At 54.1% G+C, this 16,145-nt stretch overlaps 1 protein-coding gene across 1 annotated transcript in view; it reads left to right on the forward strand.

Annotated features, from left to right (window-relative positions):
* SLC5A10 (solute carrier family 5 member 10) overlaps window positions 1-16,145 on the forward strand; it is a 74,810-nt gene that overhangs the window by 12,347 nt on the left and 46,318 nt on the right. The window contains exons 2-5 of the mRNA XM_070393373.1: window positions 8,485-8,556; window positions 8,807-8,911; window positions 9,258-9,317; window positions 10,147-10,251. Coding sequence (XP_070249474.1) covers window positions 8,542-8,556; window positions 8,807-8,911; window positions 9,258-9,317; window positions 10,147-10,251 — 285 coding nt within the window. The 5' untranslated portion in view covers window positions 8,485-8,541. The remainder of the gene's footprint in view (window positions 1-8,484; window positions 8,557-8,806; window positions 8,912-9,257; window positions 9,318-10,146; window positions 10,252-16,145) is intronic.

Below are 16,145 nucleotides of genomic sequence, written 5' to 3' on the forward strand. Positions count from 1 at the left end.
TGCCTGGTCTTGGGGCTTTTATTGATAGGTTTGGGGCTCCCTGACTCAGCTGCAGCTTGTTTAACAGGTTTTTAGCCTTTGGAAGGACAGGCCATTCATATGCAAAAGCCACTGCGCACAGCTTGGGTGGGGTTGTAAATTGGGTGGGGCAGAGTCTCAGGGAATCACCAGGGCAGAGAAAACAGAGATGGCTGCCAGTCAAGCCCTGCAACAGGGGAGGTCCCTGCATGAGAACAATGACTGCTGTGAGCACCTCTGTCTGGAAGAAAGCCACCCCCAAGTTCCTGCCCCAGTGCCAGACAGTCCAGTTTCTTCTCATATGTGTCTGGGTCCCCCAGAGCCTCACCCGACACTAGAGCTCAGAGGAAGCGGGAGCTTGTAAATTCAATTTGTGGTGCTAGCCTTTTAAGAGGAGCAGCTGGATCTCAGTAGCCCGTGTGTCACTCAGCCCCAATTTGCACTGGTTTTTACAGCCTGTAGTTCTTACTGCCCGTAGGGACTTCTTTTCCCAGCTCTGGGACCCGGGTTGAGAGTCTGGTGTGGTGCTGGGACCCCTTGCTCCTCTGGGCAGCCTCTGCAGAGGTGATCTCCCTCCTGATTAAAAAAAGCGGCACACCTGGGTGCTGGACCAGCCTGTTTTGCGCCTCCGAACCTCCTACCAGTCTCAGAGTGCTTTCTTCTTTACTTCTCTAGTTGTAGGACTTCCACTCAGCCAGCTTTCCGGCAGTTCTGGATGATGGTTGTTCTGTATTTTAGTTGTAATTTTGATGTGGTTGTGGGAAGCAGTGAGCACAGGCATTTGCCTATGCTGCCATCTTGGGTCTCTCAGTAGTTCACTCTTAATCTCCTTAATTGCATGCTTAATTTCCAGGATTTCTGATTAGTTCTTTTTTAAAGTTTCAATCTCTTTGGTAAAGTACTCGTTTTGTTCATTGATTTGTTTTCTGAGAGCATTGAGTTGCTTGTCTGTATTTTCTCATATTGCATTGAGTATTTTCAGAACTGCAAATCTGTCATTTATGTCATATATTTCCATGTGGTGTAGGTTGCTTCTGGGGGTTTTTCCTTTTCTTTCTCATCATCCTTGTTAACATGGTTATTCATGGTATTTGCTGTTCTCCTTTGCCTAGGCATTTAGATCTGTCTGTATATATATATGGCTGATAGCAGCTTCCTCTGAAGAGATCTTTCTACTATTTTCCAGTAGATGGCACTGAATTGCAAGATTTTGTTTTCCTCCGTGATCTCCCTGTCAACCTCCACAGCTTCTGTAAGAAAGTACGGCTGTGCTGCTTGGGAGTGGGGTTTGTTTTGCCCTCACAGTAATGGCAACCCCTGACCTCCGTGGGGTCCCACCCCAAGCACCCCACCTGGGGATCAGTCAGAGGGAAACAGCAGTTCTACTGCAGCAGCTCTCGGTTTAAAGATAATATGCTCCTCTCTGACTCCAAGGGCAACGGGAGCACGTTTTGGGAGCCCAAGTGGCGGCAGTCCTCTGTGGTTCCATTTCTTTGTCTGAAACTCCACTGCCTGGTCCGACAGTGGAGCTGCACGGCCAGACCCTGTGCTCTGTCAGCCATCTGCTGGCTCGATCACTGTTCGCTCCCTTGCTGCTCACCCCACTGGACTGCTCCTCCCCCCCCCCCCCCCCCCGCCCTTGCATCTCTCTGTTCCTCCGGTGGAAGAAAGCACCTGCTACTGCTGGCTTCCTCCACTCTCTAGGCAGAGCCTCCAGCTCCCGGCTGCAGTGCTGCACCTGCAGGCCATCTGTGCTTTCCTCTCTTCTTGTGTCCTGGTTTATTCTTGGTTGCCCACCTTTAGATGTTTCAGTATGCAGGTCTCTCAGGCATGGGATTTCTTTGTTAAATTATAGTTGGTTAAGTTGTTGAAATTTCTATGATCTCTTTAATGTATTGCTGGATCCTATTTGCCAATATTTCGTTGAGGATTTTAGCATCTATGTTCATCAGGGATATTGGCCTATAATCTCCATTCTTTGTAGTATCCTTAGTTGGTTTTGGAATTAGGATAATGCTGGCCTCACAAAAGGAAGTCTTCCCTCCTCTTGAATTTTCTAGAGTAGTTTGAGGAGACTAGGTGTTAGTTCTTCTTTGAATGTTTAGTAAAACTCGCCTGTGAAGCCATCCAGTACAAGTTTTTTTTTGTTGTTTGTTTGTTTGTTTATTACTGCTTCAAATTCATTATTTGTTATTGGCCCATTCAAGTTTCCTGGTTCTTCCTGATTGAGTTTTGGAAGATTGTATATTTCATGGAATTTGTCCATTTCACCCAGGTTGTTCAGTTTGTTGGCATATAGTTGTTCATAGCATTTTTTTTTTTTTTTTTTTTTTTTTTTACAATTCTCTGTATTTCTGTGGTGTCAATTGTTACTTTGACTCTTTCGTTTCTGGTTTTATTTATTTGACTTCTTTGTTTCTTGATGAAGTCTGGCTAATGGTTCATCAATCTTGTTTATCTTTTCAAAGGACCAGCTCTTGATTTCATTGATCTTTTATGTTGTTTTTTAGTCTCTATGCCATTAATTTCTGCTCTGATATTTATTATTTCATTTCTTCTACTTCTTCTGGGCTTTTCTTGTTGTTCTCTTTCTAATATCTTAGTTGTGGGTTTAGGTAGTTGATGTTTTTCTTGTTTCATGAGGTAGGCCTGTAATGCTATGAACTTCCCTCTCAGAACTGCTTTCACCGTATCCCATAGCTTTAGGGTAATTGCATGTCCCTTTTCATTTGTTTCCAGGAAGTTTTATTTCTTCCTTGATCTCACTGTTAACCCATTCATCCTATCTAATAAAAGAGAAACATGGTAATTAGCCATACCTCCGCTACCCTTCCCATTGGCTAATCAGGGTGATATGCAAATTAACTGCCAGCCAAGATGGCGGCTGGCAGCCAGGCAGCTTGGAAGCTATCAGGAGGCTTGCTTGCTTCAGTGACGGAGGAAGCCAACGTTCCCCGCCTGCAGCTGCCAACCTCTGAGCTTGCAGTTTGAAACATTGTTACAAATATAGAAGCTAAACAAAACCCCAGAAACCTGCTTTCAGCCAGCGGGGATCTCAGAGCTGGAGTTGAAACAGTGTTTTGATTATAGAACCCAAACAAACCAGATACCTGCTTTCAGCAGCTGAGCCCTCAGAGCTGGAGCCAAGCCTCAGAGCTAAAGCTGGCCCAGAATAAAAATAAAAAAATAAAAAAAGGAGCGGTTGGGAGCTTCAGTCACCTGCCAGCCTGAAAACAGCCATCATCCCCTCACCCAGGCTGGCCAGGCACCCAAGTGGGACCCCCACCCTGATCCAGGACACCCTTCAGGGCAAACCAGCCGGCCCCCACCCATGCACCAGGCCTCTATCCTATATAGTAAAAGGGTAATATGCCTCCCAGCACCGGGATCAGCATGACAGGGGAAGGTGCCCCAACCCCCTGATCAGCCCTGCTCTATGCCTGATAGGGGGGAGCTCCCCAACCCCTTGATCACCCTGTGGCTCTGTGTGTGACAGGGTGCGGTGCCCCAACCCCCCAGCCCCATGGGCCCTGCTCTGTGTGTGACGGAGTAGAGCCATAACCTCCCCATCGGCCCTGCCCTGAGTGTGACAGGGTGCAGCGCCCCAACCCCCTGATCCGCCCTGCTCTGTGTGTGACAGGGTGCGGTGCCCCAACCCCCCAGCCCCATGGGCCCTGCTCTGTGTGTGACGGAGTAGAGCCATAACCTCCCCATCGGCCCTGCCCTGAGTGTGACAGGGTGCAGCGCCCCAACCCCCTGATCCGCCCTGCTCTGTGTGTGACAGGGGGCGGTGCCCCAACTCCCCTATTGGCCCTACTCTGTGAGCGACAGGGGGGAGCTCCTCAACCCCCTGATCAGCCCTGCTCTGTGCGTGACAGGGGGGAGCTCCCCAACCCCCTGATGGGCCCTGCTCTGTGCGTGACAGGGTACAGAGCCCCAACCCCCCTGATGGGCCCTGCTCTGTGAGTGACAGGGTGCAGCGCCCCAACCCCCTGATCCGCCCTGCTCTGTGCATGACAGGGGGTGGCACTGCAACCTCCCCATTGACCCTGCCTTGAGTGTGACAGGGCGGTGCCCCAACCCCCCAATTGGCCCTACCCTGAGCATGACTGAGGGTGGCATCGCAACCTGCTGATCTGCCCTGCTTTGTGCATGATAGGGGGCGGTGCCCCAACTCCCCAATCAGCCCTGCTCTGAGCCTGACCAGGGGCTGCACCTAGGGATTGGGCCTGCCCTCTGCCACCCGGGAGCAGGCCTAAGCCAGCGGGTCGTTATCTCCCGAGGGGTCCCAGACTGCGAGAGGGCACAGGCCGGGCTGAGGGATGCCCCCTCCCCCCCGAGTGCACAAATTTTTGTGCACCGGGCCTCTAGTTGTTTAATAACATGCTATGTGGTCTTCATGTGTTTGACTGGTTTTGAGATTTGTTATTATAGTTGATTTCTAGTTTCATGCCATTGTGATATTAGAATCTTATATAATAAGGAGCTAATATGCTAATTAGATGGATGGAGGAACGACCTTCCAGAATGACCAGTGGGCTGGGGTAGGGCCGTAGGGCCGAGAGGCAGCCAGGACCATGAGGCAGCCGGGGCTGCGAGGGTCAAGCCCCTAGCCCAAATTTCGTGCATCGGACCTCTAGTATACTTGATATGATTTCAATCTTCTTGAACTTGTAAAGGCTTATTTTGTGTCCTAACATGTAGTCTATCTTTAAGAATGTTCCATGTGCACTTGATAATAATGTATATTCTGCAGCTTTGGGATGAAATGTTCTATAAGTATCAATTAAATCCGCCTGATCTAGTATATCATTTAAGGTTGCTGCTTCCTTGTTGATTTTTTTTGTGTGTGAAAAATTTCCAGTGATGTCAGTGAAGTCCCCTACTATGATTGTATTGCTGATAATCTCTCCCTTAAAATCCTCCAAGAATTTTTTTAATAATTTTTTTTTATTTGCTGAATCCAGATTGTTTTTTAGTGCCCTGAGTGTACATCAGCCTCTTTTGTACTTTGAGGCTTTTATTTTTATTTATTTATTTTAATATATTTTTTATTGATTTCAGAGGGGAAGGGAGAGGAAGAGAGAGATAGAAACATCCATGATGAGAGGGAATCATTGATCGGCTGCCTCCTGCACATTGGACTGAGCCCGCAACCCAGGCATGTGCCCTTGACTGGAATCAAACCTGGGACCCTTCAGTCCACAGGCCAATGCTCTATCCACTGAGCAAAACCGGTTAGGGCTAGTCCTCCAGGAATTTTTAGATATATATTTACGTGCTCATTTATTGGGCACATATATATTTACCAGGGTTAAATCCTTTTGTTAGATCAATCCCTTTAGTATTATGTAATGACCATCTTTGTCTTTTTTATCACCTTCGTTTTGAAGTCTATTTTCTCAGATATAAGTATTGCTATCCCCATCTTTTTCATTTCCATTTGCATGGGAAATTTTTCCCCATTCCTTCATTTTCATGCTGTGTGACTCTTTTGTTCTGAGGTGGGTCTCTTGAAGAGAGTATATATATGGGCCATTTTTTAAAAATCCACTCAGCTACCCTATGTCATTTGATTGGAGCATTTAAGTTTATTATTGATAGGTACTTACTTATTGCCATTTTTATTCGTTATGCCTGTGCTCCTCTAGTTCTATATTTTTTATTCTTCTTCCAACAGTCCCTTCAGCATTTATGCTATGCTGGTTTAGTTGTAATAAGCTCATTTAGCTGCCCTGCCCCCCCCCCCCCCCATTTTTTTGGTCTGGGAAGCTCTTTATTTTCCCTTCAATTTTTTTTTATTTTTTTATTTTTAAATATATGTATTTCAGAGAGGAAGGGAAAGGGAGATAGAGATAGGAATATCAATGATGGGAGAGGATAATTAATTGGCTGCCTCCTGCATGCCCACACTGGGGATCAAACCTGCAACCTGGGCATATGCCCTGACCGGGAATCAAACACATCTTGATTGGGTCTCTCTCTGCCTCCTGAATTTGTGTGACTTTCCTTCACCAGGTTTGGGAAGTTTTCTGTCATTATTTCTTCAAATAGGTTCTCTACCCCTTGATCACTTTCTTCTCCCTTTGGTACTCCTATGATGCAGATGTTGTTACAGTTCATGGTGTCCCAAAGTTCCCTTAAACTCTTGTCATACTTTTTTTCTTTTTTAAAACATATTTTTATTGCCCTAACCGGTATGGCTCAGTGGATAGAGCGTCGGCCTGCGGACTGAAGGGTCCAGGGTTTGATTCTGGTCAGGGGCATGTACCTGGGTTGCGGGCACATCCCCAGTAGGGGGTGTGCAGGAGGCAGCTGATGGATGTTTCGCTCTCATTGATGTTTCTAACTCTCTATCCTTCTCCCTTCCTCTCTGTAAAAAATCAATAAAATATATTAAAAATATATATATATTTTTTTATTGATTTCTGAGAGGAATAGAGAGTGAGAGAGAATTAAAACATCAATGATGAGAGATAATCATTGATTGGCTGCCTGCTACATGCTCCACACTAGGCATGTTCCCTAACTGGGAATTGAACCATGACCTCCTGATTAACCACTGAGCCATGCCGGTCAGGCTGTCATTATACTTTTTAAATGTTTTTTCTTTCTTTTTTTCTGTTCTAATTGAGTGTTTTTTCTACCTTGTCTTCCAAATCACTAATTTAATCCCCTGCTTCCTCCAGCCTCTTCAAATTCCTTCTAGTGTATTCTTGATGTTAAATATGGTATTCTTCATTTCTGACTCGTTCTTATTCATGGTTTTTCTATGTCCTTTTTAATGCTGATGTCATCCCCACTAAGTTCCGTGTAGTTCCCATTAAGTTCTTTGTAGTTTTCACTAAGTTTCTTGAGCATCCTTATAACCATTAATCTGAACTCTATGTCTGATAAATTGCTTACCTCCATTTCATTTAGCTCTTTTTCTGGAGAGTCCTTCCCCGTCCCCCTCCCCCCCATTTCATTTAGGGGTTGTTTCTTTGTCTCCCTATTTTAGTTGTCGCTTTGTGTTTGTTTCTATGTATTAGATAGAACTGCTATGACTCCCAGTCTTCATGGGGTGGTCTTTTGTAGACACTGTCCTGTGGGACCCAGTGGTACAATCTTCTTGACCTCCTGAACTGGATGCTCTAGGATTGTCTCTTTTGTCGCTTCTTTGGGCTCTCCTGTTGTAATTGGGTCTTTTAAAAAACATATATATTTTTATTGATTTTGGAGGGAGAGAGAGATAGAAACATCAATGATAGAGAATCATTGACTGGCTGTCTCCTGCATGCCCCTCACTGGGGAGTGAACTCACATCTGGGCATATGCCCTGATTGGGAATCAAACCATGACCTCCTGGTTCATAGGTTGACGCTCAACCACTGAGCCACGCGGGCCGGGTATAATTGGGTCTTGATTGTTGTTTTCCCATTCTTCGGTGGGATCCCCTCTCAGGCTGGCTGACTGTGAGGCTCAACCCCGACCATGTCATGTGAGCTGTGGTGCAGGTACAGTTGTTCTAATGCTCCACCCAGAAGTCAGTGTCCCCACTTGTACAATTGGTGTGACTCTGCTGATTGCTGTATTTAAAGGATATAGTCCAGCCCTGGCCAGGTAGTTCGGTTGGTTGGAGCGTGGTCCTGGTTCACCAATGTTGTGGTTTCAATCTCAGTGAGATGAGAAATGAGTAAAGCTGCAGGAGACCATGAGCCAGGAGTCAGAATGCAGAAATCAGAATTGGAGTGAGAACCGAGAGGAAGCTGTGTGTCCTTGGGAAGTTCGTTAATATTTTAAGCGTTAATTTCTCTGTCAGTTAACTTTCTGTGAGGAGAGAAGCTATTGTGATCCATTTTAACCATTTTAAAGTGTACAATTCAGTGGCATTTAGTACATTCACAATGTTGTGCAGTCACCACCCCTATCTAGTTCCAAAATGTTTTCATCACCCCAAAAGGAAACCCCACACTTATTAGCAGTCATTTCCTATTGCCCCCTCTCCCTAGCTCTGCACTGTTGCTTTTTGTTTAAGGATTTACCTATTCTGGACATTTGTATGAACAGTACCACACCACATGTGGTCTTTTGTGCCTGATTTCTTTCACTTAAAAGGATGTTCTCAAGAGTCACCATGTTGTAGCGTGTATTAGTATTTCATTCCTTTATATGGTTGGATACTATTCCATTGTGTGGAGAGACCATATTTTGTTATCTACTCATCAGATGGTGGACATTGGCTGGTTTCCACCTTTTGGCTATTGTGAATACTGCTGCTATGAGCATTCATGTGTATGAGGTTTTGTCTGAACGCCTGTTTTCAGTTCTCATAGCTATGCACCTAGGAGTGGAATTGCTGGACCATAGAGTAATTGTATGTTTAACTCTTTGAGGAATGGCCAGACTATTTTCCATAGCAGTGGCACCCTTGTACATTCCTTCCAGCAATGCACAGGCGTTTCAATTTCTGCTCTGTCCTTTCAGTCCTCCTGTCGAGCCAGCAGGAACACAGTGAGTGGCTACTTCCTCGCGGGCCGGGACATGACATGGTGGCCGGTGAGTGCACCCTGACTCCTCCCACCCCTCCTTCTATTGGGGCCGCATCTGACCTCCAGGTCAGCCAGCATCTGCATCCTTGAGGTCACTGCCCTGTCCAGTTTAAGCAGGTGGTGATGGGGCAGGCTGAGGCTGTCAGGGGGTCCCCAAGCTGGGGGAATAGGAGTTGGGTCCTGGAAATCGTGTGAAGGGCGGGGGCCTTGGAATCTGGGTGGCTCACAGCTGATTCCTTTTCCTCTCTCCCCACCAGATCGGAGCCTCCCTCTTTGCCAGCAGCGAGGGTTCCGGCCTCTTCATTGGACTGGCCGGCTCAGGCGCAGCTGGAGGCCTGGCTGTGGCAGGTTTTGAGTGGAATGTGAGCTCCCAGAGAGTGGGTACAGGGTGTGGGAGAGCACAACCATCCCGCCAGGCGCCTCCCAGCAACTTAGGTCTGCCAGTGTCCAGATGTGTTCTGTGCAGCAGTGCTCCTGGCGGGAGGGGGAGGTCTGGTCTTCAGAATGCCAAAGAGCTGGACAGACCAACAGGAAGGCAGCTGCTAGCCTGGCCCAGGCCATCTGTTTACAGAGGTGCAAGGAGGGGAAGGGGCTGGCCTGAGTTCTCCTGGCAAGTCAGGCCTCCAGACCCCTGGTCCCAGTTTCTCCTGTGGAGCAGGGCTGTGGGGGCTGTGCCCACTGTCCTCACCCTGTCCCTGTCGCCCGCAGGCCACCTACGTGCTGCTGGCCCTAGCGTGGGTTTTTGTGCCTATCTACATCTCCTCGGAGGTAAGTCTGCTCCTGGAACCTCGGGGCAGCCTCCCTTGGGTCTGGGCCTTGGTCCTAATTGGTGGTGGTGATGGGCAGGACCCTCTGGCTTCACCCATAAGTTGGCAAACTCCCCCAGCTGTTTATTATGCAATTAGCATTCCTATCAGCCCAGCAAGGCGGCCCCAGGACGTCAGCCCAGGTACCTTATCTGCTGGTTTGCATCTTGGAGTCCACACCTCAGTGCCAGAGGGGCACCTCCCAGCAACTTAGGTCTGCCAGTGTCCAGATGTGTTCTATGCAGCAGTATTCCTGGGGCACACAAGCCACACACCTGGACAGCACACCTGAATGGCACATCTGGATGGCACACCTGGGTGTTACACCTGAGCTGCACACCAATGCAGCACACCTGGGCTGCAGACCTGGGCAGCACACCTGGGCGGCACACCTGGGCAGCACTGTCCTTGACTCTGCCCACTCCTTTAGCCCCAGCTGAGCAGTCACTAAGTCTAGGGGATTCCATTTCCTGGATGTCCCTGTCTGTCCCCTGCTCTGCCCCTCAGTCACCTTCTCCATTGAGCCTCACAGAACTCATCTGGTTTTGTCCTATCAGCTTTCGAGCCTGTCCCTCTGTCCCCAGCAGCGGCCCCTCCAATCCATTCCTCATGTCAGCCTTGAACAGCCCATGTAAGCCTGCCCGCCACTCCCCTGCCTGGAACCCTTAGGAGATGGTGAAAACCCTTCGCCTGAGTTCAGTGCTCAGCGTGGGCCCGCGCCTGCCCTTGAGCAGCTCCCGGCCCGAGTGCTGGTGTGGTCTCAGGAGAGTGACCCTGTCCGGCCTCCCCAGATCGTCACCATGCCTGAGTACATCCAGAAGCGCTATGGAGGCCAGAGGATGCGCATGTACCTGTCTGTCCTGTCCCTGCTGCTGTCTGTCTTCACCAAGATATCGGTGAGCCTGGGCACATCCCACTCTGGAGGCCGCCCAAACAGACCTGACATCCTCTCACCCTTGTTTAACATCTGGGGAAACTGAGGCCCAAAGAGGAACAATGACTTGCCTAGGGTCACACAGAGAGTTTGTGACAACTGGTCCAGGGCCCCCAGAGTGTAGGCTCAGCAGCCAGCATAGTTGGGGGACGAGTGTAGGTTCTGTGACTCCTGGTTCACCGCAGGTGCTAGATGTGGGGGCCCCCGGGGGTACTCAGTATCAGGGGTTGGTGGTGGACATCCCTGGTCAGCCTCTGGTCTTCCCTGGACCTGAACTGAGGTGAGCAGGACGGCCACGAGGGGGCGCTGAGAGCCTGCCTGGTCTGAGCTGAGGTTCAGAGGCTGCATGGAACCGGTCTTCTGCCTCTCCACTGTGGCTGGTCAGCTCTGTCACCAGCTGGTCCCCAGCAGCACCCCCCACCCCCACCCCCACCCCGCCCCCGGCATTGGGCTGCCACCACAGGCCTCTTTCCCTGGGGCCTGGACCTGGTCCCGCTGGAAGGGCAAGAGCAGAAAGCACACCGGAGTGCCAGGCAGCACTTGCTGGTGGCTTTCCTGTCCAAATCCCTGACTTTACAGGTAGGGAGGCAAGGCCCAGGGAGGGCATGGGCTGGTCTCAGGCCTGCTGGTGACGTCATGGCAATGCCAGGCCTGGCTCTCACTGCCCTGGCGGGGTTCAGGAGAGGGGACCTGGCTGCGTCCTGGGTCAGCCTGCTGTCAGCTGAGTGAGCCTGGACGAGACCCGAGACCCGAGCCTTGGCCCCTGAAGGCGGTGGATGGCCGGCCTGCCTCCCAGGCTCTGTGCAGGGGGGGTGGGGGTGGGGGGGTGGGGGGGTGCAGGGGGGTGGGCTGGCACGTTGGAGGCGGGATGTACTCCGTGAGTCTGGCTTTCTCCTCAGTGGCGCTCACCTCCTGGGCCTTCTTCAGGTCGGCTCTGGGACTGGGAAAACCGACATGCCATGGATTTTGAGGAGGGAGTGGAGGCCTCACTGGTCAGCCAGGACCTGCAGGCAGGGCTCCCTGGAAATGCGGTCCTGGGAGAGTGACTGCTACTCAGCGGCCCTGAGGTGCCCTGGGACTGGCCTGGGACTGGCCTGGGGCGGCCTGGGACTGGCCTGGGACTGGCCTGGGGCGGCCTGGGACTGGCCTGGGATTGGCCTGGGGTGCCCTGGGACTGGCCTGGGGTGCCCTGGGACTGGCCTGGGGTGCCCTGGGACTGGCCTGGGACTGGCCTGGGGCGGCCTGGGGCGGCCTGGGACTGGCCTGGGACTGGCCTGGGGCGGCCTGGGACTGGCCTGGGGCGGCCTGGGACTGGCCTGGGATTGGCCTGGGGTGCCCTGGGACTGGCCTGGGGTGCCCTGGGACTGGCCTGGGACTAGCCTGGGGTGCCCTGGGACTGGCCTGGGACTAGCCTGGGGTGCCCTGGGACTGGCCTGGGGTGCCCTGCGACTGGCCTGGGACTGGCCAGGGGTGCCCTAGGACTGGCCTGGGGTGTCCTGGGACTGGCCTGGGGCAGCCTGGGGTGTCCTGGGACTGGCCTGGGGTGCCCTGGGACTGGCCTGGGGTGCCCTGGGACTGGCCTGGGGTGCCCTGGGACTGGCCTGGGACTGGCCTGGGGCGGCCTGGGGCGGCCTGGGACTGGCCTGGGACTGGCCTGGGGCGGCCTGGGACTGGCCTGGGGCGGCCTGGGACTGGCCTGGGATTGGCCTGGGGTGCCCTGGGACTGGCCTGGGGTGCCCTGGGACTGGCCTGGGACTAGCCTGGGGTGCCCTGGGACTGGCCTGGGGTGCCCTGCGACTGGCCTGGGACTGGCCAGGGGTGCCCTAGGACTGGCCTGGGGTGTCCTGGGACTGGCCTGGGGCAGCCTGGGGTGTCCTGGGACTGGCCTGGGGTGCCCTGGGACTGGCCTGGGGTGCCCTGGGACTTGCCTGGGTGCCCTGGGACTGGCCTGGGACTGGCCTGGGACTGGCCTAGGGTGGCCTGGGGTGCCCTGGGACTGGCCTGGGGTGGTCTGGGACTGGCCTGGGGTGCCCTGGACTGGCCTGGGACTGGCCTGGGGTGCCCTGGGACTGGCCTGGGGTTCCCTAGGACTGGCCTGGGTGCCCTGGACTGGCCTGGGTGCCCTGGGACTGGCATGGGGTGCCCTGGGACTGGCCTGTGACTGGCCAGGGGTGCCCTGGGACTGGCCTGGGGTATCCTGGGACTGGCCTGGGGCAGCCTGGGGTGCCCTGGGACTGGCCTGGGGTGCCCTGGGACTGGCCTGGGGTGCCCTGGGACTTGCCTGGGTGCCCTGGGACTGGCCTGGGACTGGCCTGGGACTGGCCTGGGACTGGCCTGGGGTGGCCTGGGGTGCCCTGGGACTGGCCTGGGGTGGTCTGGGACTGGCCTGGGGTGCCCTGGACTGGCCTGGGACTGGCCTGGGGTGCCCTGGGACTGGCCTGGGTGCCCTGGACTGGCCTGGGTGCCCTGGGACTGGCATGGGGTGCCCTGGGACTGGCCTGTGACTGGCCAGGGGTGCCCTGGGACTGGCCTAGGGTGTCCTGGGACTGGCCTGGGGCAGCCTGGGGTGCCCTGGGACTGGCCTAGGGTGGTTTGGGACTGGCCTGGGGTGCCCTGGACTGGCCTGGGACTGGCCTGGGGTGGCCTGGTGTGCCCTGGGGTGCCCTGGGACTGGCCTGGGTGCCCTGGACTGGCCTGGGTGCCCTGGGACTGGCATGGGGTGCCCTGGGACTGGCTTGGGGTGCCCTGGACTGGCCTGGGACTGGCCTGGGACTGGTCTGGGGGTGGCCTGGGACTGGCCTGGGGTGCCCTGGGACTGGCCTGGGACTGGTCTGGGGGTGGCCTGGGACTGGCCTGGGGTGCCCTGGCACTGGCCTGGGACTGGCCTGGGGGTGGCCTGGGACTGGCCTGGGGCAGCCTGGACCACATGGGCCCTGACTGGGGGTCTGACCTGGCATCTGGCCTGACCCTCCCCCACCTTGGGCATGGGGACAGTGGTCGGCAGCCCTCTGCACACCCTGGGCCTTGTCTGGGCCTGGCCTCTACTGTGCACCCACAGGTCAACTCTGGCGGTCCCAGAGCATCTTGTTCTTGTGCAGGTTTCGGGAGCCGTTAACAAGCAAGCATTGCTCTGCCTTCCGAAAGCGAGGTGCTCTCAGAGTATCCTGAGAGGCTTCTTGCTCAGGGTTTCCCTTTGGAGACGGGAGGGACCTGCTCCACACTGCACTGAAGGTCCAGTTTAGAATTTCCCCCTAATGCGCTTCCTCTCCGCATTCCCCGGCCCCTGTGCCAGCCGCCTCTCCTGGGACCAGAGGCACAGATACAGAGGCCACGCTCCAGTTGGCACCAAACAGACCCGTGTGCCATCTGGCTGGTGGGCTGCCATGTCCGCCCTGGCCTAGAGCGCGACAGTGAGGGGTGAGGCTGGAGGTGCTGATGGTCAGGGGTCCCAGCACCAAGCAGCGCTGGGGGTTCGGCAGGTCGTGGCACAGTCAGGCTGGAGTTAGTGCCTCTGGCCCCTCCCAGAGGACAGGCCAGAGTGGGGGATGCCCGAGGAGGGGAGGCCCCGTGGGTCTGCAGGGCCAAGTCCCGGGCCCGGGGGTTCTTTCTTCCCCCAGTTCAGCCTGGCGGTATCTATGGACAGGGTTCCAGCCTGGTGGCAGTCTATGGACAGGGTTCCAGCCTGGTGGTATCTATGGTCAGGGTTCAGCCTGGTGGTATCTATGGACAGGGTTCCAGCCTGGTGGTATCTATGGACAGGGTTCCAGCCTGGTGGTATCTATGGTCAGGGTTCAGCCTGGTGGTATCTATGGACAGGGTTCCAGCCTGGTGGTATCTATGGACAGGGTTCCAGCCTGGTGGTATCTATGGTCAGGGTTCAGCCTGGTGGTAGTCTATGGACAGGGTTCCAGCCTGGTGGTATCTATGGACAGGGTTCAGCCTGGTGGTATCTATGGTAAGGGTTATAGCCTGGTGGTAGTCTATGGTAAGGGTTACAGCCTGGCGGTATCTATGGACAGGGTTCCAGCCTGGCAGTAGTCTATGGACAGGATTGCAGCCTGGCGGTAGTCTATGGACAGGGTTCCAGCCTGGCGGTAGTCTATGGTCAGGGTTACAGCCTGGCGGTAGTCTATGGACAGGATTCCAGCCTGGCAGTAGTCTATGGACAGGGTTGCAGCCTGGCGGTAGTCTATGGACAGGGTTGCAGCCTGGTGGTAGTCTATGGACAGGGTTCCAGCCTGGTGGTAGTCTATGGATAGGATTACAGCCTGGTGGTATCTATGGTAAGGGTTCAGCCTGGCGGTAGTCTATGGAAAGGGTTATGTCTCACACTCAGAACAACCTGAGATGGGCGGCTTGGGTGGGACTTCCAGAATGAGGAGCGGTTAAGTGGGAGGGCCTCAGAGGCGTTCTTGACCTGCAGCCCCAGTTTACAGATGAGACCACTGAGACCTAGAGAGCGGCTGTACTTGCTGAAGGCCCTGCTGAGTCAGGCAGAGTCAGTTAGAACCCAGGCCTCTGCCTCCCAGGCCCGGCCTCACCCCTGCCTGCTGTGCTAAAGCAGCCACGATGGGATACTTCCAGCTCCACTTGTGATGAGGGTGACTCAGTTTACCCACCTATAAAATGGGGAACCACCCATTGACCTCAAGGCTGGGGCTTCAGCACCGATGCTGGAGTTGCCCAGATGAAGCAGAGAGGGGCTAGAGCCCTGGGCGGAAGCTGTTGGCAGTGCCCAAGCCCCGCTGGCCTCCAGAGGCCCTGGCCTCCCTGGGCTGAGCCCCAGGGATGCCCAGGCACTGCACTCCCAGGACCCATCCCAGATGCAGCCTGTCCAGAAAGAGACCACAGGGCCTGCCTGCTGCCACCCCTCTGGAGGGGACTCTGGTCTGCAGAAAGGGCCTGTGACGTCAGGGTGCAGAGAGCACCACTGACCCTCCGGCGGGTCCGAGGGAGCCAAGGCCCCGCTCCGTCGCCGTGCGACTCGGGGCCTGTCGCTCTCTGGAAAGTGGGGAATCTCGGCACGACCCATCAGGCCGCTTGGAGTCAAGGCCAACCGAGCCTCACAGTCCTTCAAGATGCAGCCCCTGCCACGTCAGGGCCCTCACCGCTCCCTCTCCCTGTCGCACCCGGCATCCAGCCTGGCCCTTGCAATCTCGTGAACATGCCAGGCATGAGCCTGCTTCAGGGCCTTGCACGTGCTATGGTCTCTGCCCGGAACCTCCTTCCCTGGGTATCCACATGGCTCACTCCCTGACTTGTCTCAAGTCTTTCAACTCTCACCTTCACCATGACGGCTAGGCCCGCCCCAGCAGGTCCGGACTCCCTTACCTGCTCCCTCTTTCCCACCCGCGTACTATCCCGCAGTATGCTGCATAGTTTGCTTAGAATGCCTGTTGTCTCCCCCATTTTTTCTCTTTGTTCATTGATGTATCTCCAGTCCCACTTCATGGGAATGAATGAGAGAATATATGCCAGGGATCAGCTATTTTTATTTATTTTTGGTAAAGGGCCAGGAGTAAATATTTGTGGCTTTGCAGGCCACATGCAAACTAGTTGACCCTTCAACAACCTGGGTTTGAACTGCGCAGGTCCACTTCGACGTGACTTTTTTCAGTAAATACACAGTTGGCTCTCCATTTCCTGGGCTTTGCATCCACGATTGGGAGTCCACGGATGTGGAGGGCCAACTGTATGGATTCTTCTTACTCCACTTATAGCAGGGACTTGAGTGTCAGAGGACGTGGTGTCTGTGCGGTCCTGGAGTCAATCCCCCGCAGGTCCCGAGGGACTGGAGTTAAGGCTCAGGGGGTCAAAAGTTATAGGTGGATTTTCAGCTGCACAGGCGTCAGGACC

The sequence above is a fragment of the Myotis yumanensis genome, unplaced genomic scaffold, assembly GCF_028538775.1.
Source record: "Myotis yumanensis isolate MYYU_CA2020_CCGP unplaced genomic scaffold, mMyoYum1.0.hap1 SCAF_16, whole genome shotgun sequence".
Taxonomy (NCBI): domain Eukaryota; kingdom Metazoa; phylum Chordata; class Mammalia; order Chiroptera; family Vespertilionidae; genus Myotis; species Myotis yumanensis.